The 26,351-nt window shown below is 39.8% G+C and overlaps 2 protein-coding genes across 3 annotated transcripts; both read left to right on the top strand.

Annotated features, from left to right (window-relative positions):
- Window positions 1-662: 662 nt before the first annotated feature.
- On the top strand, window positions 663-8,633 carry det1 (de-etiolated homolog 1 (Arabidopsis)). 2 transcript variants are annotated; one of them, XM_022749962.1, is made up of 9 exons: window positions 663-780; window positions 1,820-2,167; window positions 2,393-2,659; window positions 2,784-2,996; window positions 3,150-3,373; window positions 4,733-4,862; window positions 6,062-6,252; window positions 7,140-7,331; window positions 7,825-8,633. In XM_022749962.1, exons 2-9 carry the CDS (start codon window positions 1,919-1,921, stop codon window positions 8,012-8,014), a joined length of 1,656 nt encoding a protein of 551 aa, XP_022605683.1. In that variant the 5' UTR covers window positions 663-780; window positions 1,820-1,918; the 3' UTR covers window positions 8,015-8,633. The 2 variants fall into 2 exon arrangements, with proteins under 2 accessions (XP_022605683.1, XP_022605682.1); XM_022749961.1 differs by having other exon boundaries at window positions 663-889.
- Window positions 8,634-16,525: 7,892 nt separating this feature from the next.
- LOC111225231 (microtubule-associated proteins 1A/1B light chain 3B) lies at window positions 16,526-24,996 on the top strand. Its single transcript, XM_022749976.1, has 4 exons — window positions 16,526-16,789; window positions 19,882-19,937; window positions 22,902-23,008; window positions 23,261-24,996. The coding sequence occupies exons 1-4, from the start codon at window positions 16,750-16,752 to the stop codon at window positions 23,436-23,438; spliced, it is 381 nt and encodes a 126-aa protein (XP_022605697.1). The 5' UTR covers window positions 16,526-16,749; the 3' UTR covers window positions 23,439-24,996.
- Window positions 24,997-26,351: the final 1,355 nt, after the last annotated feature.

Raw genomic sequence — 26,351 nt, 5'->3', positions numbered from 1 at the left:
TGAAATGGGATAAACAAACAAGACAGTTGTACACTGTAGGTAGAGTGGCCAAAGGTCTTTTGTCTTTCCCTGCCAATTGAGTCGCAGCAATTATAATCATGTTCAAAGTTTGCTGGAGCACTTGTGCTCCCCACCTGCAAACCCACCTACTGATCAGTAAATTGGCACTTCAGTGAAATCAGCAGGCGTACTTTTTGCTCATGTGTGTCCGCCATAAGGGTTTTCTCAAAATGCAGTCCACTGCAATTACCTACTTAAAATTGTATTCAGTAAAATGGTACACTGGGATGCTCAGAATTGTGTTTACATTATATTAGTTTCAGTAACTTTGGGGGCACTGGTGTGTCCTATATTAGAACACACAGGTTAGAAAACCATTCATAGCAGCTCTATTATGGCACACTTTTAATTTAGTGAAGTTATTTCAGTCATCTCAAACCAATGTCAAATATAATATCAATAATTTCAGTTTTAAAATTGCATAGTCTGTTGCTTCTAAATGTGTTTTGAGTAATCAAAAATGTAGGTTGCAATACCATTTCTCACCTGAGGAGGATGTGTTGGCGCTGTTTAAAACTACAGCCTCTGTGCTACATTTCAGTGCGGCGTCGCTGTCTTCTTCTTCTACGTTTCCTCTACGACTCACTCACAACAAACATAGCCGCTGCCCCTGGACTCGTTAATGCTTCAGGGGGTCTGATATTTGGAGAAATGTGATAAGTTACATTCACTGGCGCACTAAATAAATAAGTGAAGGTGGATATTTACGACTAACGAGAGGTACAAGCTAACTGTAACTTGCCGAGCTCGCGAGCCAAACTTATGTGGCGTTGCGAACACAGGCTGCTGAACTTGGAGCAACCAGAAATCTTCCTGTGGTGGTGGGATAGTGAGTATTAGCGCTTTGTGTCAAATATCTACTGATACAACCGACGGTACCTGCTTTTTATAGTGGAGTTGGCTCGGTAAGCTAGTGGTACACGTCCCACACCAGGGGCTTCAGGTTCTGGACTCTAGTTAAATCAAATCACATAAAAGTCCCTCCTGTCATTTCTGTGCGTAGATTTACGTTAACGTTACATTTCAACGTTACATTACGTTACGTTTCTGTGTTCCTCTGTCTTCAGTACCACTGCTACTACTGTTTGCTTTTATCCTCTTTAAAACTACCCCGGCTACCACGTTGTGTAATCTGTCTTGCTCACATTAATGTGTGTGGTTGTGGTTTTACTGAGGTTATACTTCACTATTATATACTACTATCACTGAATTCATAATGGCTTCGAGAAAACATTCCTTTAATTACTGAGTAACCTATTAATTAGATTTGTATTAATCATTGATATATATAAATGTATATATATATACAGTATATAAATGAAAAATGTAAATTGTAATTCCTAGTTAGAGCACAGAGTCTTTTTTTAAATTATTTTACTAACAATATTAAATGAAAAATTGCCATTTTTATCATGTAATTTTGAAATACTTCTGTTTTTATTTACAGCCTGACACTCACACATCTAAGTACTGTGCATGTGTACAGTGTAAAGAGAATATCTAACTTTAAGTTACATCCTTATGATAACTTATTGTATCTGTGTCTGTTTTTTTCTGTTCATTATTTGTTTCCTATGTGGTTTTTAACTTCGGCATGTACAATAAATATACACTCACACATGCAAAGGGTCATGTTCTAAGTAAAATTAGTACTACAACGTCATTATTTTTTATTTTACACTCAGCTGGGGGTTTAGGTACAACATGTGGCTGAGTCCTCATCTTTTCCATCCCATCTCACTTTGTCTTGAAAACACAGGTACTTGGACTGTGCTGGTGATGTAGTCCTTTCACCATACTCACCATCTGTCTAACTATCTACTGAGGAAGGGTTTGAGATCATTCTCTGGTCGCAGCAATGGATGAGGACACTCCAACACTGAAACCCAGACGGATCCAGAACCAGAATGTGGTCCATCGTCTCGAGAGGCGCAGGATCTGCTCAGGCCGACCTGGAGCTCACTGGTATAGAGTGCGCTGCTTCCACCAGAACCTGTTCCCCAATTTCACTGTGGTCAATGTGGAGAAGCCCCCCTGCTTCCTTAGGAAGTTCTCACCAGATGGACGCTGCTTCATCGCCTTCTCCTCTGACCAGACTTCTCTGGAGGTAGGAGGAGAGAAACCTCAATTTTAACTTTGTGTCTTATTTCTTCCATATTTCTCCTCAAAACATTAGATTTAGACTCTTTAAATGCCATATATTGTTTGACTTTTATTTCCCATCAGTCAAAAGCACGTGGACTGGAACATACTCGTTCCATCTAACCACCAAATTTACACGAGACAAAAAGATGAAGGAAAAACTGCTCAAATGTTAATGTTCCTCCTCCAGATATATGAATACCAAGGCTGCCAGGCAGCTCAGGACCTGCTGAGAGGCCAAGAGGGAGAGACTCTTCTGACAGCCAATGACCAGCGCTCCCTCAACATCCGAGGCCGTCTGTTTGAGCGTTTTTTCTCTTTGCTCCATGTCACTAATGTGGCCTCAAATGGAGAACACCTAAACAGGGAGTGCAGCCTTTTCACCGACGACTGCCGCTATGTCATCGTTGGGTCGGCTGTGTACGTCCCAGAAGAGCCGCCACCATACTTCTTTGAGGTAACAACACCATCAAATTTACTACACACTTACAAGGAAACTAAAAAAAAAAATGAAAACTACAAATTTACCTCCATAGTTAGTCTCAGACTGCATCTTTCATCCATATTTTGTTTCCCACCAGGTGTATCGTAACAATGAATCTGTGACTCCTAATCCCCGGTCACCTCTGGAAGACTACTCACTCCACATTATCGACCTCCACACCGGCAGGCTTTGTGACACTAGGTCCTTCAAGTGTGACAAGATAATCCTGTCCCACAACCAGGGCCTCTACCTCTACAGGAACATCCTGGCTGTGCTATCGGTCCAGCAGCAGACCATACACGTCTTTCAGGTGAGCAGAAAGTGATGTCATGTAGATTTGAAATGTGAAGCTACATGAAGTGCTTTGAAAATGTGACCTGCTGATCTTGAAAGAACTGAGGAGAAATCCCAGACATCAACTTTGTCTTATCACCCCTAATCTCCTTTTTACCTTTACAACCAGGTGACTCCAGAAGGTACGTTTCTGGACGTGAGGACTATCGGGCGGTTCTGTTACGAGGACGACCTGCTGACTCTTTCAGCAGTTTATACGGAGGCTCAGGCTGAGAGCCAGCCCGGCTTCCCTCGCCTCTACACTGACAAAACCATTAACTCCCTGAAGCACAGGCTGCTGGTCTATCTTTGGAGGAGGGCTGAGCAGGATGGCAGCGCCACCGCCAAGAGGAGGTATGCAAGATTACTCTACTCTTTTCAATCTTTTTTTAAAATTATTATTTTATAGCTCACTAGCTCGCGTCCATTCAGCCATTCTGTGGTGCTTATCCAGGCCGCAGTGGTATTCACTTACTTGCTAATCTTATTCCGCAGGTTTGAAATTAACTACAGCAGAGTGCAGGACTGTACTGTTGTTTATTCTTTAATGGTACGTGTAATGATTCTGAAACTGAGACTGAAACCACGATCCAAAACCTGCTTTGATATAATGGGAGTGTATTTGCTGCTGTGGTCACTTCCTTTCAACCACTTTTTATTAAGGAACTGTGAAAATAAAGAAAGTACGACACAACACACCTCTGTTTCAACTCTTGCTCACTGTCTGTTTCATAGGTGAAAGTTTCTGCACTCAAGTGGTGATGTGTATACATGTTACCATGGTTACAAAATGATCTTCTATAAATATATGGCGTTAATTCCTCATACGGGTCAGGGGATTTCTTTCTTTCTTCTTTCTTAGTTCACTTTTTGACTTTATGACAAGTTTTGTTCTTTGTCTGGTTTGTTTTCACACCCAAATGAACTGCACTACAGTCTTCTTGCTACCAAACAGGTTAAGGGTAAAAGCACCCTCAGAAATCACAGCAACTTGTATCTGTCAGTCCTTCAGATTCATCTCATAGTCAGGTTGGCTGGACTGGGTTGTCGGTGTATGTCCTGAGAAGAGAGCAGAGCTGCAGCAATGTTGTAAATGTGAAAAGAACTTTTTCTGCTCCTCAGTTTATTAAATCTTGCCATTCATTAATTCAGTCCTGGTTAAAAACACATTAAGAGCTCTCTTGTGCTCCGTCGTCGAGGCGGCTGTCTCTATAAACAAAGTTACTTGCACACAGTGCGTTTATGAATCAAATAAATGAGTGGGATGTTCACCATGTCACATACCTACTTTAAAGTTCCTTCGCTCCCATGACGAATTATTTTTAGTACACTGTGAAATCATAAGAGTTGAAAGATATCACTGTAGATCTAATAATTTTCACAAATGAATTGAATTTTCATATGCTTTTATCTTTTAAATGAAATGTAGTATCATATTCAGTATAAAATATCCAGTATAATTTCCCAAATGTTCAGTTTACTACACATGACCAAAATAGTTGCTGTATAATTTTCTGTTAATTGACTAATCATTTCAGCTCTAATATTTTGTGTGAACTGTACAATCTATAAATGAGTAATTTTGCTTATTATTATTATACATTTTGTTAGATTGGAATTAATTGTCGATTACCAAAGCTGGCTGTTCCACTTCCATGATGTTACTGATGTGTGATATTCATTTATTGATCAGTTTAGTTCGTGTGTCGTCAGATTCTTCCAGTTTTTTGATCAGCTGAGGAGGCTGAGGATGTGGAAGATGCAGCTGCTGGATGAGCATCACCTCTTCATTAAATACACCAGCGAAGATGTTGTCACACTCAGAGTCACCGACCCCTCGCAGGTAGGAACATGCGCGCACACACACACACTCACATTTGTTTCTATATTCATTTGGGGACAACTCATCGACATAATGCATTTCCTAGCACCTAAACCTAATTCTAACCAAGTCTTTACCTTCAAGAAGCAGTCTGGTTAGTGTGTATTCAGAGTCCCCACTAGGATATGAAAACAAGCCCACACACACATCTGAATTCCTCCCCCTGCTCTCTTTGTTGCTTTCCCCTTCCTCTCTCATGTCTTTTGTTGTTCGTGCTGTATTAAAAGGATTCCTCTTTCAGGTCTCCAAGGACACGTTTCTCCTACAGATTCTGTGCAGTCCTGTGTCTCATTCATGGTGACAGTAAATAGATCTAATTAATTTTCACCATATTTACATGAAATCTTAAGCTCTCCATGACGTCCTTGCTGATTAGTTACTTTCATCTCACCGATGAAGAATACATACCGTATTATTCTGTCATATTGAATAAACGGTATGTTGACAAGTTAGAGCTAAAAATAGACATGAATTAGAATAATACCGAAGTGGAAGCGATATCTCTCCTTAAATCTGATCTCTGTTACCTGTTTGCATCCATCATGTAATTTACTGCCCACTTGTGGCAGCAGCAGGCTAGTGACTCTGAACGCTAGCTTGACTGGCAGCCGTCGTATCTGTAGTTTTGATCATTTTCGGTGTCTCGTTGACAAATGCTGGGGCAGAGAAGGGAGCAGCATTTTTTTGGACATTTGCACACACGCATTGAGGATAGTCTACGCAGGTGGCTAGCTATAGCTAGGCGCTGGTGACCAGAGCAGAGAGTTAGAAGTTAGCAGCATAGCTGTGAATGTAGCAGTACAATGTATGTCCACTTTAGTTTGCCAATAAATAAATGCTACAACTCCTCAAGACCCAAGTTCCCTTGTCTCCTCTGTGCTTCCCAACTACAATCCGCATGCTGAGCGAGGAAAGGTGAACAATACTGAGACATATCCTATCCTATCTCCTATCTGTAAAAGTCACCACACGCCACTGGAAGCCAAAGCCTGAATTAGATAATAGATATAGTAGAATAAATGCCTCACTTTTTCTGATGAGCCGAGGGTTTTTATTCTTGCAGAACAGGGAGGATTGTGTTATGATTAGAGAAAACACACATTCAAGAAGAAAATTCTACAGAATATTTAGCTAATGTTCTTTCTCCTTTTCTGTCTTAGCCGTCCTTCTTTGTCGTGTACAACATGGTGTCTACAGAGGTGCTGGCCGTCTTTGAGAACACCTCCGACCAGCTGCTGGAGCTGTTTGAGAATTTCTGTGACCTGTTCAGAAACGCTACGCTACACAGCCAGGCCGTCCAGTTCCCTTGCTCCGCTTCATCCAACAACTACGCCCGGCAGGTCCAGAGAAGGTACTGAGAGGAGAAACATGGGAGTGACACCATGTGTACTGCAGAGGAGTATTATTGGATAAAAATGCCATCTATTTTTCTGCCAAACCTACATATATGTTCCAGTTTGACCATGATTGTGCTGGTAAATAGCGAAGTCGGGTTGGTTTCTGAATGAAAGAAAAAAAAAAACTGCAGCTGTTATTGTGCAGCCAAATGTCAGGGAGGATTTGAAAGCTGTGGTTAGGAAGGGGGAGCAGATCAGCAGCGATCGCCTGGAGGACGAGGAAGGAGTTTTAGGACTTAATCTGGATATAGGAACGAGATATTAAGACAGTCAGTGCGGCTGGAGGAGCTGTGATTGAATTTGGCAGTCCGACTCGCCATCATAGGTGACAAAATCCTCAGTGCAGGCTGAAGGAGGAGGAGCAGAGAGAGGAGGGGGCTGAAGAAGGAGGTGACGATAAAGGACAGTTTGAATGAGGAAAAAAGGCTTGAATTAGATTATAGAGTGGTGAAAATGATGTCAGGAGGAAGGAGAGGAGAAACTGAAAGCTGGCGAGTACGTTCAGCAAAACCGAATTTCTACCGCTTTCATCTTGCCAAGAGCGAAGCCTAGTTCACAGAGAAACAGACAGGCCTATAAGACTGAAGATGTTGTAGCACAAAAGAAGGTGAGAGGATATTTGAAAAATATAGATGTAGAATTTGGAGGACTGAAGAATAAAGAGAACAGAGGAGGGAAAGTGAAACCACTGAGTCACTGCTGAGTGCTAGAAATGTGTTGCAACAAAGGTTGCAAGCAGCTATTGTAGAAACCAGGCTGTTCACCCCTCTGAGAACTTCAAATCAAACCAAGAGGAGAAATGTTTTAGGATCAATGAAACGTCTGTCTGTCTGTACCTCAGGTTTAAGGACACCATAGTGAATGCCAAATATGGCGGCCACACTGAGGCGGTGCGGCGGCTGCTGGGTCAGCTGCCCATCAGTGCGCAGTCCTACAGCAGCAGCCCTTACCTCGACCTCTCCCTCTTCAGTTACGACGATAAGTGGGTGTCGGTGATGGAGCGGCCCAAGACCTGCGGAGACCACCCCATCAGGTACGGAGTCCATCAGGGTGAATGAGCTTCTAATTCCAAGCAAATGATGTAACAGAATCAAATTATCATTAAAAGCCCATGAATAATGTCCAAAGTGAGACAAGTTTAATGAGTTATCATTATTGTTTCCCATTCATCTTCACCTGATTTCAGCATATAGCGACAGGTAGTGAAACATATTTTGTAGTGCAATAAATGAGGCCACAGAGTGTAACTGAAGAAGCTAATGTAGCAAAAGTGCGCTACAAGTAAGTTACAAATAAAATGATTAACTGAAAGTTATTGACAGTGAGTTTCTGAGTTTCCTCTGTAGATACTGTATATCCGACATCAACGGTCTTGTAGCAACATCTGCTACCTGCTCCTCAGACAGGATAAAAGAATAGCGACATGGATCTTCATCACAAAGCAGGCAAAGCCAACAGAAAGCCACAGACGGGACTAGACATTGAGTTTTAATGCGGTTACTGTCTGTTCCTCTCTCATCCACCAGGTTCTACGCACGTGACTCCGGCCTGCTGAAGTTTAAGATCCAGGCGGGGCTGCTGGGACGGCCGGTAAATCACGCCGTACGACGCCTGGTCGCCTTCACCTTCCACCCCTTTGAACCCTTCGCCATCTCTGTCCAGCGCACCAACGCAGAGTATGTGGTCAACTTCCACATGAGGCACGTCTGCGCGTGAGGACCTTGTGTGTGTGTGTGTGTGTGTGTGTGTGTGTGTGTGTGCGCACATGCGTGTGTGTGTCTCTGCATGCATAGATAGATAGCAGAGCCTAAGAGCCTCTGAGTGCCTGTGGATTCACCCTTGGAAACAAAATGCAGGACCGCCGGGCTTCTGTTAGCAGCTATTGGTGATAATACAACAAACACGTCCTCCATCAGGAGGCACAAAACAGTGTGTTCTGTTAGTCGCCCTCCTCCTGATGGAAACCACTGTTTCTCTCCTCTTTCCCCCTCCATCACACAGTGGTCACTCCAGCTCCACCCCTCCTCCCCCTCCGGCAGCAATTCTGCCTTTTCCTTTCGCCTTCTCTTTCCCCTTTCCTCCACAGAACAAAGAGGGACCAGTAGGGAGGAGAGACTGGAATAAGTGTAAATGGAGATGTAGAGAGAGTGATTGACGCGCGAGAGAGGAAGAAGCCGTAGGTAGCCAGACCTCTTAGAAGGAACCAAAGGTGTTTTTTTTCTCTTTTTTTTTCTATCATGCACTGAAAGCTGCGCATTCATATCAGAATTGCTTATCCAGTTGGTCCATGACCAGCTGTCCAACGAACTTGCTTTTTTTCTCACATGGATGTGGAAAGAGGTTTTTTTTTTTTTTTTTTTTTTTTTTTTAACATTTTACTGTTTGTATATATTTTATGTCAATAAACTTGTATACATTTTGCTCACCATGTTTGTTTTTGCTGAGGTTACAAGTTTTTAACTGTACATAAGAGTTCTTCAGTGCTTGACAGGAAAAAGCAAGTAGAATGGGTATTTTCTTCTGCTTCCCACCTCTAAATATCGACCTGTGTATTTTCTCTTATATGTAGGAGAAAACATTTACTCATACACTGTGTCTGTGTGTGTGAGCTTACGCATAGGCAAGCATGGGAGGATTATTTTATGCACGTGAGTGGGAAAGGTTTGGAGCAGAAAAACAAGTGCAAACATTTCATGAAGTAGTTTTATTTTACTCAGCAGACTCAGTATCTTCCTCCTCATACTTTGCCTATTGCCTATATATTTCTTAACTAGCCGCACAGTCAGTAGACAGTATCCATGTGCCTTTACAATTAAGTTGAAATGATTTTAACACGTTTGTACCACATACGGAGAGCAGATATGACAGAGTGTAAGTGTCATCATATTTAATTTGAATACTGATCCCTTCAGTCTGTTCTCCTGCAGTGTATAGGATCATAATGGGGCTATTTTATATCACGTCCATCTGCTTTGCAGGCTAAAGTGTAGAAACACAACATCTGTTTAGCTCAAATGTGTTATTAAAAACGCGAACACATGCACATATAAACAAATCTACGAGTATTTAAATGGACTGACCACCCCACCCCCCCAAGTCCTGACATGAATGCAAAGTTGCTAATACATCAACATGTACGCATGTATAATAAACAAACAAAGGCAAAAAGGCACACACCCAGGGCAGCTGCAGAGAGGTCATGGTGGTATGGAAAGCAGGTGCAGAGGGATTAAGTGTTCTCCTAGCCTCTGGTTACACACCAAAGTGGAGGTGTGTGTGTGATAGAGAGACAGACTTACATGGGTTTAAGGCAGAGGGAAGAAGGTATTTACGGATGGAAAGATGATGCAGAGATGAAAGAAGTGGAGAATTGTTGAGAGACGGTGGTCGACAAAGCAGGACAGAGGGAGATGGAGATGTGGGGGGGCGATGTGGTGTGAGCGCACTGACTATTACGCAGCTGCTTAGTTTTGCATAAGCACAGTAAATACTATCTTGAAGATAAAGGCTTAAGGAGGCCACGGTATGTCATTGTCATTATAGTGTGTTTGTGTAAGCTGGTGTGTGACAACATGCTGTGATAATCAACTAATTACAGGAAGCGCACACAGCAGGCACAGACAGCCCTACATATAGGAGGACACATTGTCTGTCGTCCTCATCCCTGCAGACAGGTTGTATATAGAAAATGTGCAGGTTGGTGTACATTTGATCGCTGGGAAGGTGAGTTAGCGCTTCCTCTCACATGTCCTGGGTTCTGTGTTTGCACCATCTACGCTGCCAGAAGTGACACATTTCCAGTTTTCTGTAGCAAATGTCAAACTTAATTCCCCTCAATTCTAAACTACTTAACTATCTCGCTATTCAATTTCCCCACAGATGTTTAAAAGCCAATAAGGATGCAAGACACTGTGGAGTTAAAGTTACTGCATCACCGTCTTCACTGCAAACAGAAAAAAGATTCTGCATGAACCTGATGCCTCCACATACTTAGAACAATAACAAATATGTTGTATCTGTCTTATTCCTAACCCATACAGGTAAACCTAGAGCCTTCTCCCTGACCTTGGTTGCTACGGAAACATAACCGCTCTCTGCTTGGTAACCTAGTCTTTTCTAATTGCTGTTGTCTTGGCAACAGTGCAACCAATGTAATCTAGAGAAGGCCACAATTTTAAGTGTTTCCTGTTGCAGTGCTCAGCTTCTCAGAGCAGCCTCTAAACACATACACACACACACACACACACATACATACATTTAATTATTTAGGCAACAGTCGCCTATGGAAATCCAGAAACAGTGATGCACTGTGGTTTTAATTTTACACTTGTGTTGTTCGAGCACACATAGCAGGGTTGACAGTGAAATGCACACATATACAGGAACAACACATGGATCTTCATCGTTGTTTTACTTAAATTTTAACATGTCCAATACTCTGAACATGAAATGTTCGCAAAAGAACATCCGACTAGAGTTTCTATTGTCAGGTGTAATTCATGGTCAAAGCGTAATAACTCAAGCTGTACCTACTGTCTGAGAGAAAGTAGAGAAAGAGCACTTGAAACGACACACATGTGGAAGAGGCCTGACTGTACAGGCTACATGCTACTGAGATTTTTTTCTGGGTCTCACAAAACTTCTAAAACATTAGTTTCAATTATATGTTCTCAACCAGAGGTACTTGTACCTGAGGGGTCCTTGAGCAGTTGCCAGGGGCTTCAAGAAAGATTTAAGAGTACCTCCGCTAATTTAGAAAAAATTATGGTTTGACTAAAATATACTGTCTATCCACACATTGAGTCAACTGTGACACTGGAACACTGTGCTTCTGTTGAGAGTGACAGCAAACTAGCTCTCAAAAGTAGCTAAAAGTAAAGTTCAAATAATTAGCAGGGATAAATGGTTTGAAAAAGATAGCTGAATTTATAAATGGGTGAAATAGTTGGCTCAAAATAACAGATAATGATAACTACTTTAAATTGTAGTAATTCATTACCGGAGACTGGGGACGGTTGCAACAAGTCTTATTCGTCCAATCAGAAACATACTAGAGTGATAACACTCGTACTGCACGTGCTCAGTTAGACCATCCTCCCACCAGGAAGACAGAAGGGAAAATTTAATGTCTTTTTTTTAATATGTTGCAACCGTCCCTGATCCGTGTTGCAGCTGTCCCCAGGGTTGGAGTCAGTTGCAACATCTGAATTCTTCCATACAAAATAATATTGTGAATGATATGTCGTATGTAATCATCTTCAAACGGTATGGGTAATTAGTTTAATATATAAAAGTTTGGTTGGAGAAATACAAAAAGTTTTGCCACCGTTCCCAGTCTCCCCTGATACATAAGATTGTATCCAGCCTGCCCACTGTTTGTACAGTCCATGCTTAATGTCTTTGGGCTTGATTTAAGTAGCTAGTAGTTTTTTTTTTCTTATTTTGTACAGAATCAGTCACTGTGATGGAAATGACATGATTGTATGATGTGAAATAGGGGAAATGTTTTGACAGTACGTGCCTGACTACAGCCTTTTGCGAGGGTCCTACGATCTCTAGAAGAAGTCCACATCACCACAACAGAGACAGCGATTTACAACTTCCAAACACAAACTCCTCCTCCTAACTGCTCATCAGCAAAAAAATGTTTGCTTTTCATAAACGAAAGCATCCCCTCCAACAGGACTGCTTGTTACTCTGGTTGCAAAATCACCCCATCACCAACACTCCCCTCCACTCTGATGGATTTAAGAGCTTCAGTAAGAGTAGATCAGTGAGGGAGGCCTGTGGTTCAGGTTTACTATTCAAACTGGTGGAGGGAAGAGCAGATAATCATATGGATACAGGGTTATGACAGAATGAAGGTCAGAGGAGATTTATAGAGGGAGGGGAATTTCATAATTCTTTGACATATAAAGAGCAGACAATATGTCCACTGATGACTGAAGCACCACAGCTTTATTACTCTGGAAATGGCTGCCGTATGTGTTCTCTCTGCATTAGCCATCGTTGTCTTTTACCCCACTTCTTCCAGTTGGCAGTCAGACATGATTACTCTCAACTATTATGATGAGTAAACTTTGTGATTACTTACACATTTTACTGACTTGTATAGTTATATTGCAATATGAATACATACCACGATTAAAACAAAGAGTGTGGTTAGAGTGTAAGTTGTAGCTTAAAAAACAAGAGATTTTAAGATACCTGAGGTAAATGAAATGTTGTTTGTGTTCATCACAGCACTGAAAAATTATATTCTATAAACTCACCCAGTCTTTCTAGAAGTGTGGTCCTGTTTATTGAAGATCATCCACAGATCTTACTTTGAGCAGTTTCATTGGGAATATCTGATATAAAGAAGTTTCACTGACAACAAAAAACAAACAAAAAACAAGCCATCAGTGCTGAGAGCAACATGTTTTGTAGCTACTTTAAAGTGTAAAGTCAGCAAAGCTTCATCTAAGAGTTTGTCCATAATAATAATGATAATGATAACTTTATTTATGTAGCATTTTTCAAAACAGAGTTACAAAGTATTGTACATACATAAAAATAAAACAAATCAATAAAAGACACAGAGAAGAGAGGTAAAGTGTCAGCTAGCAAGGCAAGAGAATTACAAATTTGTATGTCAAAACAATAAAATTGATAAAACAGACAAAAGAAAATAAAACCAAAAGTAAAAAACCAAAGATAAAAGCATTGAAATTAAGAATTAAAAGCTGCTTTATACATGTGTGTTTATATGCATTGAAGCATGCACTGTAGACATTATTTCATGCAAGATTAACACACACACACACAAGCTCATTTTTGGGGAACTGTCATTGACACGATGCATTCCCAAGCCCCTTACCCCAACGTTAACCATCACAACTGAATGCCTAACCTCTTAAACCAAGTCTTGACCTCCAAACAGACGTCTCAGTCTTAGTCCCCGCGAACCTGTCAGACCCATGTGCTCCCAGTTTCCAGATCTCACGAACATAGTAAAACAAGCCCACACACACCCAGCCCTCACCTTTGGCCCCTTCATATCCCTCACCTGTTATTGTTATCGACCACACTAGTATTGTACCTCCCTGTAACATATAACACTATAACAGTGTCAACATTTCATATCACATGGATTAGCACTTCAGCCATCTGCACAGCTGACTGAGGCCAGCTCTGCACTTGTGGAGCCTCCTGGTGAGAACCATGAAATCACAACACCATCACCTAATGAGTGGAGGGAGCAGGTGGAGGCACGTTGAGGAGGAGAGGAGGGGGGTCTAAATATTGACAGCAAATATTTGATTCAAGGGCAGAGGTGTCCCCTCGACTCATAGGTGTGTGCTCAGACACAGAATTTACGCACACACACACACACACACACACACACACACACACACACACACACACACACACACACATGCACTGCAAAGCCCGGACTCACATTTTCATGTTTAATCTGCTGCTACAGCTGTCTTTGAGTTGGAAAGAAAAGGATGGATATACACACCTACACACACAGTCCTCAAATACACAGCTTGATTGTGGTAGATGATACTATGTGTGTGTGTGTGTGTGTGTGTTTGTGTGTTTGTGTGTGTGTATCTGTGTGAGAGAATGAGTGAGAGAGAGAGAAACTACAGATCATTTCAAATTGACTTCTCATCCGTCATAGACGTAGGCAGCTGAGATACAATCAAGATCTCTTGCATGTGTGTGTTCATAGCTGTGCAGGACATGGTTGTGTCTTTCATTTTGACTTGGAAAACAAACATTTACTTTACATGACCCCTGTATTGTCAGTGTGTCAGAGTCTGTCTTGCATCACAAGCCTTTCTTATTAAAAGACAAACTGAGGTGAGTCTAAAACTGATTTTTGAAATTCCACCATGAGGTGAAGACAGATGTCAGGTAGACCCTGCCCCTCAGCTCTTGTCCCATGGACCAGCACCGTTCCCTTTGACAGGTCAGATTAGCAGCAACAAGTGATCAGAGTTCTCCACCTGCTGGACAAAAATAAGAACTGCACCGTCTTCTTGGCCTACTTTCCAAGAACTGTCAGTGCCATCGAAGCTGATGCCAATGAGCAGAGACGAGAAGTAATTAAATATATTTACCTAAGAGCTGGATTCAATTACAGTTCAATGTTACTTTTACTTTTGTGCCACTTCTACTCGGCGACATCTCAAAGGGAAACTACTGAATGTTTTGTTCCACAGCATGTAGGCCTGATCTTTCAATGAAAAAACACATGTGACTGCTGTAGATTAACCTACCAACAGTACACAAAGTAGTCAAATTCACCTTCACTCAGGTAATACAAGGAGCAGCTACAACAGTCAATTTCTGTGTATACTAATATATCAGAAGTGTAACAGTCAATTTAAGGTTTTTACTTGTTTAATTTTACTGTGACTGAGTATGTTTCAGTTACTGGTTCTGGAGCCTTGCCATGAATTCAAGGATTCAGAGTAAGACCAGTTTTACTTGATCATCTGAGCAGATCTATGAGGTTGACCTGTTGACCTTCCAGTGACATTTTTATCCCACTTTAATACTGAAATGCATCGCTTTCCACATGTTGATCTCTACACCAAGAAGATGTAACTGAAATTATGTTGAAACTATAAGACAACAGAGTTGTAGTGAAGGGTTGTTTCAAATTTTACTGTTTAATAACAGATAAAAAAATGCACTGGCTAACAAAGTATGATACTACAACTAATGCTGCTGATTCCACTGGCCAAAAATGCAAGTTATTGCTTCTAGCTCACTGGCTGCATGAGCTGAACTACCCTTGTTGGCTTTGTCAGTGAGGTCACATCAGGTCTCCACAAGCCAAAGTATATGCAGTGTCTCCAACCACTGTAAAAGTGCTGGTCATTGTGTTTTATGAACAGATAAGTGATAAAACATGACACAAATAAAAAGTCTTATACCTTACACTCTTATATGTCAAAAGTCAAGTTGCAAAACATTTCCTTCCTCTTCTATTTGAGCGATTGTAGATTCTTTGGCAGAAATTCAAAGTCTTGGCAAAATATCAGTTCACAGGAAGGAAGTTAAAACAAATATGGTACTTGAGGGTACATGCAAGCTGTTTCCTAAAGAGCAGTGACTGTGGCCATTTGAAGACAGTGGTACAAAATACTATATTAATACTGTGAAAATAAAAAAACACTTAAACTGTAATAATCAATTTGGTCACAATTACATTTATTCCTTAAATGAAGATGCAACATTTTTCCTTTTTTTCAGTTGGTCTCTATGGAGGACCAGGGCTGTCACAGGAGAAGTAATAAAGCATTTCCTTAATTTCATATTTTAAAAGCATTAATTAATAAAAATACACAATTTATAGATAAATGTATTAATTCATGAATAAATAATAGAATTGAAAAACTATTTGAAAAGGCATTTTAAAAATGGGAATAAATAATTGGGTTTCCTTTCTCCAGGCTAAACAATCCTAATTGGCCATGGGATGTAACAAGCGCACTGATTAGTTGGAGAGCTCACCAGTCAAATCATATCTGGTTTATAATATATGGATTAGCTAATAGGAAAAGTAAAACGCAGCTGGGAAAAGGAAATTGAAGAGGGAATCCAGGAATGTGTTCCTATTTCTAAAATACCTTTTCAAATAGTTTTTCAAGTTCTATTATTTATTCATTAATTAATAAATGTAGTTATTAATGATTGTTTTATGCTATTTTTGTGAATCCATTCTTAAATCTCAAGTATCTATTGATGAAATAATAGTTTACTTATAAATTATTTTTGCAATTCCTATTTCTAATACCTATTTAAAATATGAAATTAAGTAAATGCTTTATTACTTTAAATAAAGCATTTACATAGAAATACAATAGAACCATTTTTTTGTTTGAGGTGTTATTATAGGTACTTAAATATGTTTTTGTATTTTATTTAATTATCTTTTCCTTTCTTGTTGGATGACCCATCAGGTTCATTATTTTTGTTTGCAACTGAGTTTCATAGACGGCTGTAAATGGATCATGAAGTCATACAATAAAAAAAGAAGAATTTAAAAACGAACCATTTAAACTAATTAAATCCCTACAACCGGATGCTTAGATTTGTTTATGTAACGCTAATGAAGTGTTTTTTGTCTTAAATTGAATTTGGATTGAATTTGGCAGAGAGAGAGAGAGAGAGAGAGGGAGGGAGGGGGTGGATGACGTCAGATGTCAGCTGACTGGTTTGTTTTGCTTGCTCGAGCTTGCTCGAGATAAAAACACAGCCAGAGGAAGGAAGCGTCGACATCAAACAGTCTGTAAACTACTGCTCCTCGGTCAGTATTTCACCAATAAGCCACCAGCACCGCGACCACGGACACTTTTATAAACCGTTTTTAGCTTTTCTATTGTTGCGTTGTTACAGCCGCTACCTCCGTTTTTCATCTGCTGCCAACTGGTTGACTTTGACGCAATATGCCTTCAGAAAAAACCTTCAAACAAAGAAGGACATACGGTAGGTTTTTCATTTTATTTTTTTAATCACAGTTGGGTTCTAATACTCTGCCGCTTTATGTCCTTTATTTAATGCTGTAGGTTTATAGCTGGAGCCCCAGTTCTTGTCTGAACTGTACAAGAGTGAATTACAGCGCTAATGTGGACAGGCCAGGTAGCTGGTAGTTATTATCCCATTGGCGAGTATTAGCGTCCAAGGCTGGTTCAGTGCACAGTTTAATAAACATACAGGGAGGGAGATAGTGGAGGTTTGCGTCTGCACAGCTCAATAAGACCGAGCCACAGACAGATCTGTAGACCTGTCAACTTATCTAAAAGAAGATAGAAGACACATTTTTCCCATCTGTATACATACAGGTTTAAATATAGAATAGAATAGAGTAGAGTAGAATAGCATAGAATAGAATAGAATAGAATAGAATAGAATAGAATAGAATAGAATAGAATAGAATAAGGGTGTTTGCTGCAGGCCTCTGTGTCCATGAGTGTGCGTGTGTTTATTTGCATCAGTGCGGTGGGGAAAAACAAAGTGGTGTCGAAATGCAGGGCAGAGAAAAAAAAGGGAGAGCTGCAGGATTGGGGGATGGGACAGTTTGTGGAGGAGAAGAGGAGAGGAGTTTCAGCCAGGGGACAGAATGAAATGATAAGTTTAAAGTGCAGAGTTTAGCTTTGTGTCTTCTGGCGTGAAGGGTAGGCCTCAGCCTCGATGCGTATTATAGTTTCACTTATGTTTTCCCAGCCCTGACAGCCGCAGTCAAAGCCTGCAGTGCTCAGCAAACACATGGTAACTTAGTCGTTTCCAGGAATTTAGTAAATGTGACAAAATAAATATATAATGTATGTAATTCTATGAAATTCATCATTCTCATTAGGTTGGTAATTTGGCCTTTAGCTGTTAGGAGTCATCTACCTTGGACAATGGGATGGGGAAAATGTTGCCTTTTGCTCTGGAAATATATTTCCCAGTATGACTAAAAGTAACCGACTTCCGGTTCAACATCACGTTATTGGTCCAAATTTACACAGCCATTGCACGTGAGGGGCAGCCTGCAAAGAGAAACATAGTGTGTCACGTGTGTTGGGGTGTATTTGAGGACATGCTAAAGTGAATATAAGTTGATGTTTTTAAACTTCAGACTTTCAAACATACAGCTGGCTGTTGGTTAAGGCTGTCATGTGAATATATATATATATGTATATGTATATCTATATGTATTGCCAGTTTGTATTAATGGTGCTTTACAGTGTGATACTGTTCACCAGCTGGTACGTCAGTTTTTATTTTACCTCTGTGCACCACATGTTGTTTAACAGTGTTCATTACATTGTCACCAGGCCTGTATGAATCACTATGTCTAAAGTTCAAACTTCCACATGTGAATCATGTTGCACATCTGTATCTTTGGCCATTACATGACTCAGGGAATCTCATAGAATCTTCCAGTTGTGTCAGGTGGTGCTGACGAATTACCATATTATGACAGAACAGAAACAGGATGAGGAAGGGGCCGACAGGGTTTTAGGTCAACTGCTTCCCATTTTGCCATGATTTTTCGACTTGATTGAAAAGTGATGACTCACAGGCTGTTTGTTGCTCGAACTGGTCATGAGACAGGGCTTCTCTGTTCCGCGGCGGTCAGCTCACCCCGGTTGAAATGTAATCATGGAACAGTGTCCTACATTTCTTCAAGTTAAGCATGAAAATGGCACCCTTTAGCAAGACAAACATTTGTCCTTTGGAAGCAGTGTGTAATCAGCTGATTGAATTAGATATCCTAACAGAGGGCACATAAATAGTGGATACCAGTAATTCAAAGCCTCAGCTGACTGACAGCTGACAGGAGCTGGTGTACTGCCTCTGATTGCTCAACTCTAGAAAATCAGAAATTTCTACCAAAGGTTTCATTGAAATGCAGCGTTTAAAAGCTAATGGAGATGATCCTGATGATGAGATGTGTTTCCCCCCCATGTTCAAGTTTGTTAACTGATCCCATTTTGACCCTGTGAGACAGTGTTGTTGTTGTTGTCAGTTCAAAGTGCAGTGAGCCCATGTTGTTATCTGTTGTTGTTTACTTTGCCTTGGTTAGAAATCGCTTGGGTTAAACCTGAAAAAGTAGGCGCCTGAGTTGCCCTAGGTCACCGATGAACAAGTGAACCGTCCTATCAGCACCTGACCTGACCTCTTGAGATATCGCTGTGGAGGGAAAAAACAGTGATGAAGTTTTTCAGATGAGCTTTCAAAAAACTAAACATAGAAAACATCCAGCCATTCTTGATCATTGTTAAGGCTCTGGGATCATCATCTTCATATCAAATCTCCAGTGTATAATTAACACATTCTTGTTTGATTTCTTCCATGCAGGTGTGGTGTGCATTCAGCTATTTGTAAGGGATAGAAACCATGCTCCCTTGTCGGCACACATTGGATTAATTGAATGGAAACCGAGTGGATCTCTGTATAATTTCTGTATAATAATCTGCTAATCACTGTGGAACAATGTGGTTACACCATGAGTGGATTTTAGTAAAGCCCATTATGTTTTCACTAGAGAGCCTTAGTCCACTAAGCAGTCTGTTAAATACATTGTTCCCAAATGGTTCTACTCTGCTCAGTATTACAACCATAAAGAATGGAATCATTTAATGTTTTTTTTATTATAGATATTTATTTTAAGGGGGATTAGATAAAAACAGTTGAAGAATGAGAACAGCTGTCACATTGCTTGGTTTAGATCTTACTTGAATGTGTGATATCTAACACCCGCACAAACCTGTTCAACCAGGTTATGATAATAACCATCTCCACTGTTGATCTTCACGTGACCACCAACTGCATCAACTCACAGAAAGGGATGATTTAAATATTTTAGGCAAATTAAGGTGACAAAGAAGTTCTGTTAAAACCTGCCCGGTCTTCTTTGACTAGTTTTTACAGTTGCCTGTCTTTCTATGTTGACGACTTGGTATCCGTGTCAACTTTGTGTATGAAGTTGTTTTGTGTTTTATCAGCTCATTCTCTTGATCGGATAATCTCTCAGTGTGGCGGTACACCTCCATTAACCTGTCTGTTTTGTTCTTTTTGTCACCCTGCAGAACAGAGAGTAGAAGATGTCAGACTGATCCGAGAGCAGCACCCTAACAAGATACCTGTGAGTTGAAATACACTTTCAGAAAGTCAGACACACAGTCACTCATTGGCTCGCCAAAGCCTAACGTTTTTCTCACACTGAGAATAATTTATCATCATGACACGCACAACGCAGGAAGACTCAAGTAAGAACAAGACAAAACCTCTTCAACGGAAAAATCTTACCACATGTTTCCTGGTTGTGCTCTGCATGTGAGATATTTTCACGTCATTTTGAGGCATCAGACACGTTTCTGCAAGAGCTCATTTTCTGCAGTTTTTTTTTTTTTTTTTTGTCTTACTTATGTTATCCATTATTTAATCATTCAGTTCAGTTTAGGCAGTATGACTAAGCAGCAGTTGTTTCTGTCTGTTCTGATGATGCTAACAAGTCAGATGTCCAGCAGCTCCTAGCAACCACCGATAAACAAACGCACACCTCGTGTTTCACCTGCTCGTTTTATCATTTTGAGATAGAGTATCACAGCAGTCTCCCATCTGCTGCCCCGTTTAAGACCTCTTCTCATCTTTAAAGCACCCCACTGTGTGTGTGTGTGTGTGTGTGTGTGTGTGTGGAGTGTGAGTGTGAGTGTGAGTGTGAGTATGTGTTTCCTGTGTACTCCCCTGGGGTTATAAACTGCCATGTCATGGTAAGTGTTGAGACCAGAGGCAGATGCACTGTCTCACTGTAACGCAACTCCATCCAGACAGCCACAGTGGAGCCTGTGGGGGGTGGAGGGGCAGAGGACCTTGTGACAGACTGACTATAGCTCTCAGTGCCTCACTCAACAATATAGCTGCTTCCATTTATTCCGACCAGGGGGCAACGCATTTCTAAATAACTGCTGAAATTTCAAATCAGCAATTCATTTTTTTATTCTTGATATTCAAACAGGGAAAGATTCAAAGTTGGAAAAAAAATTATTTAATTTGATTTAGTAAAACACTTTTCAGCATGCATAATAAACAGAAAACAAATGACACAGTACCTATGTAGTAAGCAATCAACTGGCATATAATAGATTGATATTAATTTATGTAAGAACTGGGCAATGCATCAATATAATATCAATATCCTATATGATTCATTTCTCAGATTTAGTCATTATCTAAAATGTTTTCCAATTCTGGGCACTCCACTGATTTTACATATTTAGAAATACCCTGTGGAGTTTCTGATCTCTGGTAGCGCTACAGAGAAGTTTATTTCTGGTTGTATTGTTTGTCTCGTGCACACACACCAACACACACATGCACAAGGCTAATATGGAAAAATATTTTTAAAAAATCAGCTTTGCAAATGTTCTATGAGGCAGAAAATGTATTTATCATGTTTGTTAGGCATCAAGGATACACTCAGTGTTTCAGTGAGAAACACTGATGTAAACATAATGTTTGTTTACAAGAAAACAGGGCATCTTTCAGTCACTGTACTTATTATGAGGAGTACCAGGGCTATCTTCTATTAATATACATAGAAATAACACATAGCCAGGTTGTGTTACAAACAGTAGGTGGGGAGTTACACAGGCACGCAGGGTGAAACGAAAGGTGCTGTCAAGTTGCATAATGGGAAATGTAGGATCCAGTGTTTTTGGAGCTTGACACATACTAGACATTACAATTCAAGATATCTTGGACTCTGCTGCTGTGATTTTGATTCTTCTTTAAATCTGTCTCTCACAACTCTCTCCCCTGCTCCTGCCCTGCCCCCTGACTGTTGGATGTTGGTTTGTACCTGCACTGAGGGAAGAACTGCATGACGGGAAAAAAAATCTTCAATTTTCTCTACACTTTTTGGAGGAAAAAGAATTAATTGAATCTTTATTTTTGTTTATAGTTGACACTCCTAAAACAACGCTAGAACTGAGCATCATTCAAAGAGTAAGGCTGTATTGTATAAGCAATATTTATCATAAAGTATGAAATCAAGTATTAATGAAAACCAAATGTAATATTAATTGACATTAGTGTGTTAATAATACCACAATGAACATAGCATAACAATGAGAATACCGTTAGTTTGAAAGCCAAATAACCAGTTTAGTAATAAAGTTTATTTGCTAGATTGATGTAAATATAAATGCAGGAAACAGTATTCGGCATTCTTTTATTTTTTTTAAAGAACTTCTGTCTTGTGCCCCCCTCCCACTTGGGAAACCAAACCTATACCCTGGCATTATAGCAAGAAAAATCTTACAGTAGAATAAAACTCCATCTGCATAATGATATTATGTGTTATATGGTATATTATGACATTATGTGTTGATACTTACATACTAAACATTTTCTCAGTTGATTTTCCAAAAAATATTCTATTTGACAATGTCATGATATCACATTACCTCAATAGAATATTTTATACATCATCCATCCATAACTTAAAGATATAACATTAAAAAAAAAAAAAAAAAAAAAGGTATTCATAGTGTGTATAAAATCCTATCAAAGGTAGCAGTTATATTAGTTAAGACTTTAAGATCTCATAATCACAGCAGCTCTGGCTAGAAGTAATGGAGAGTGCTATTGTGTGAACTCAGAGCATGCCCAGTGGCAGCCGGCCTCATCGGATTAGTGTAACAGCAGATGCATGTAATTTGCACTTGTAGTCAGTGATGAAGTGGTTTCTGTGCATCTGCAGTGCTGTTTGTAAGACTTATCTGAAACGCAGCTTCACTTGATTAATTGTTCTACTGGATAAAAGATTGTGTGTTCATAGCTCCATGTAAATCAGTCTTGGTCCAGTGATCATGGGCCTCAGATTCGTAGGAAGAAGTCAGCGAGACAGAGGGCTGTCTTCTATTTTTACCACATCATCTGATATGTGTGCGCTGTTTCGTCTCTCTGTTTCATCTCACTATTGATCACAGACACAGTGTCGGGCTGCCAGGCTGTCAGGTCTGAAAACAGCTACAAGAAACACTACATTACACCAGAATAAAGGAGTAGAAGCCATTGATTGATAATGTGTGTGTGTCTCCTGCAGGTGATCATTGAGAGGTATAAAGGAGAAAAACAGCTTCCCATCCTGGACAAGACCAAGTTCCTGGTGCCAGACCACGTCAACATGAGCGAGCTCATCAAGATTATCAGGTAAACCTGAAATCCTCTCACCTCCTCCTCCTCCTCTCCTTTTTCTTTCCGTTGCTTGGATTTGTTTTCTTCTTATTTTCCTTTCCTTTCCTTTCACCTCCTTGGCTTTAATCTAATTATCTCCTCTCCTCTTTTTCTTTTCCTTCCACCTCCTCTGCCTTTCGTTCCTTTTTTCCTTCCTTTATTACCTCCTCTCTTCCATTCCTCTCCTCTCCTCTCCTAACTCATGTCATGTCCTTCTTTCCCCACCAGGAGGCGCCTCCAGCTAAACTCAAACCAGGCCTTCTTCCTGCTGGTCAACGGACACAGCATGGTGTCGGTGTCGGCTGCCATCTCTGAGGTGTACGAGCGGGAGCGGGACCAAGATGGCTTCCTCTACATGGTGTACGCCTCCCAGGAGACCTTCGGCTCTGCCATGACCACCCAGTGAACCGCGTTTCTCCTTCTTCTTCCACCTGGCCGACGATTGGACAATTGTAGTTTTTAGCCATCCCCTCCATGTTTCTTGCCGCACACCTTTAGTCTTGACTGTAAGAACTAAAACACAAACTACTAAATCTAAACACAGCGTACGATCGTTTCCCAGCTCTAATCGGTTCAGGTTATGATCCCTATATTCTGAATGAAAGTGAGTGGCTAATCTGTTTGTGTACTACCACACTCACCCAGTAGCATAAAGCCACAAGGGTTGACCAGAACAGCAGAGTTTAAGTAGAGAAACCCCCAAATCTGACTATGACTCAGGCCAATAGAGTCTTTCACCGTGTGTCTCTGCTTATGTAATATTCCTCTCTGGTGATTCATGTTGTTACGGCAACGCACCGCCTGTTGACAGCAGTTGTTTTCAGTGTTGTCGTTATGTGTCTCCCAGGCTGTATTTATGTTAATGTATATATACATTTCAGGTAGATATAGTACGTAACAATGGTGATGCTCCACCATTTATCTATATATACATTAGCCAATGAACAAAGCCGACCTTGATTTTAAGGTTTTTTGGAGACGGGCACTAGAGAGGGGTTTCTGAACTCACATGTTGTTTTTAAATAAAGCTTTTTATTGCAGTCTGAGGTTAAAGTTAGGTATCGATCAGAGGAAAAGAACAAAAACGAGAAGAGAAGATCATTGTTAATCATCGCATCTCTGCTATGTCTCTTGTCACATTCCCTCTATGGTCCTTCTTTGGTGTTTTTATCCCTCCCTTCTTTGTAACCTAATGCATCTTCTTCACTGTAACAAAAAGATGTTAGGAAACTGCTTTTGCTCTTGAAACTGATGATTGTAGTTTGCAAAAAAAAAAAAGATGCCTTGGTGTACAGATACTATTGACTTTATGGCTTTGAATATAAAAGGGGTTCCGTTGAGAGTGTAACCAAGTTGAATTTGGACACACTACGAGGAGCGTGTTCTGATTGCATGTGTGAATGGAGAATGATGTAATGATGCTGATGAGGAGAGGAGGGGGTGGGGGGGGGTGGGGTTGTCATTTCCTTTTCCTTCTCGTTTGATCTTGGAATGGAGGAAAGTCCTGAAACCTGGGCATGTTGATGAAGCGTCATGTCTCACTGTTCCATCTGTTTTTTCCCTTTGACCTGCAGGGTTGATTTTCCCAGTTGTTGCCATTGCTCTGTTTCTCGTCACTGAAATAAAACAATCACTGTCACTGTGGGAAGGTCCACATGCCCAGTGGGTTTGTAAGGGCTGCACTCTGAAAGAAAAAAAACATTTTGAATATCCAGTTTTGCGTATAGATGGTCCTTCACACACTTTATGTGCTGTCGTGCTCCTCCTCCTCCTCCTCACCATCTTTTTATTAGATCTGAGGTTTAGCTGCTTTTATATTGCAGTATTTTATCATTTTGGTTCTTTATATTTAATGTGATTTTTATTTCATTGTTTGACATGTCTTGGCTCTTCGCTGTCTACAGTATGTGAAGGTGACTTTTTCTTTCTGACTGAAAGCCATTGTGTGTTTGTTACAGAATGGAGGAGCGTTTGCCTCAGCACTGTCTCCTCTGTCTGCTCCTGTTTCACATACACACACACATCCACACACAGCAATATCACACAGCTTCCTCTTATGTATTTATGTTGGTATTTTGTAAACAATAAAAAACAAGAAAAAAATAAATAATTCTGGTTTACTTGTGTTATTCTCACCATATTTTTATGCCCTACTATAATATGACATTTTATGCCTTACTATACTATGACATTTTTTGACAATTTTATACCTTAACATGACATGATGTTTTTGGTATGTTTATGCCTTACTATACTATGATGTTTTTTCAGGATTTTATGCCTTACCATGACTTTTCATGCCTTGCTATACTGATATTTTTGAGCCTTACTATACTATGATGTTTTTTGACATTTTTATGCCTTACTATACTATGACATTTTTTAATATCTTTATACCTCACTATAATATGTCATTTCATACTTTACTATACTATGACATTTTTGGCATTTTTATAGCTTACTATACTATGATGTTTTTTCAATTTTTTATGCCTTACTATACTAAGACTTTTTATGCCTTACTATGCTATGACATTTTTTGACATCTTTATACTATACTATAGTATGTGGTTTCATGCTTGATTATACTGTGACGTTTTTTGGCATTTTTATGCCTTACTATACTATGATGTTTTTTCAAGTTTTTATGCCTTGTTATAATATGATGTTTTTTTGACATTTTTATACCTTAATATATTACCTATAATATATCGTTTTATGCATTATTTTAGTATGACGTGTTTTTCAAATTTTTTTGCCTTACTATACGATAATGTTTTTTCAAATTTTATGCCTTACTATACTATGACTTTTTATGCCTTACTATATATACTATGATGTTTTTTCAAGTTTTTTTGCCTTACTATACGATGAAGTTTTATGCCTTACTATACTATGACGTTTTTTCAAGTTTTTATGCCTTACTATACTATAACATTTTATGCCTTACTATACTATGATGTTTTTTCAAGTTTTTTTGCCTTAATATACTATGACATTTTGTGCCTTATTATATTATGAAGTTTTTTCAAGTTTTTTGCCTTACTATACTACGATGTTTTTTCAAGTTTTTTGCCTTACTATACTATGACGTTTTATGCCTTACTATACTATGACGTTTTTTCAAGTTTTTATGCCTTACTATACTATGATGTTTTTTCAAGTTTTTTTGCCTTACTATACTATGACGTTTTATGCCTTATTATACTGTGACGTTTTTTCAAGTTTTTATGCCTTACTAGACTATGACGTTTTATGCCTTATTATACTATGATGTTTTTTCAAGTTTTTATGCCTTACTATAATATGATGTTTTTTT

This window comes from Seriola dumerili, unplaced genomic scaffold (assembly GCF_002260705.1).
Source record: "Seriola dumerili isolate Sdu_G_001 unplaced genomic scaffold, Sdu_1.0 BDQW01000147.1, whole genome shotgun sequence".
In the NCBI taxonomy this organism is placed as follows: domain Eukaryota; kingdom Metazoa; phylum Chordata; class Actinopteri; order Carangiformes; family Carangidae; genus Seriola; species Seriola dumerili.
The sequence above is the reverse complement of the archived record's forward strand: the minus strand, read 5'-3'. Positions and strand labels throughout refer to the sequence as shown.

Coding starts and splice junctions, on each gene's coding strand:
- det1 (XM_022749962.1), top strand. CDS start 1,919: ATGGATGAGGACACTCCAACACTGAAACCCAGACGGATCCAGAACCAG. Junction 2,997..3,149: donor AGACCATACACGTCTTTCAG/GTGAGCAGAAAG, acceptor CTTTACAACCAG/GTGACTCCAGAAGGTACGTT. Junction 4,863..6,061: donor GAGTCACCGACCCCTCGCAG/GTAGGAACATGC, acceptor TTTCTGTCTTAG/CCGTCCTTCTTTGTCGTGTA.
- LOC111225231 (XM_022749976.1), top strand. CDS start 16,750: ATGCCTTCAGAAAAAACCTTCAAACAAAGAAGGACATACG. Junction 16,790..19,881: donor CAAACAAAGAAGGACATACG/GTAGGTTTTTCA, acceptor GTCACCCTGCAG/AACAGAGAGTAGAAGATGTC. Junction 23,009..23,260: donor GAGCTCATCAAGATTATCAG/GTAAACCTGAAA, acceptor TTTCCCCACCAG/GAGGCGCCTCCAGCTAAACT.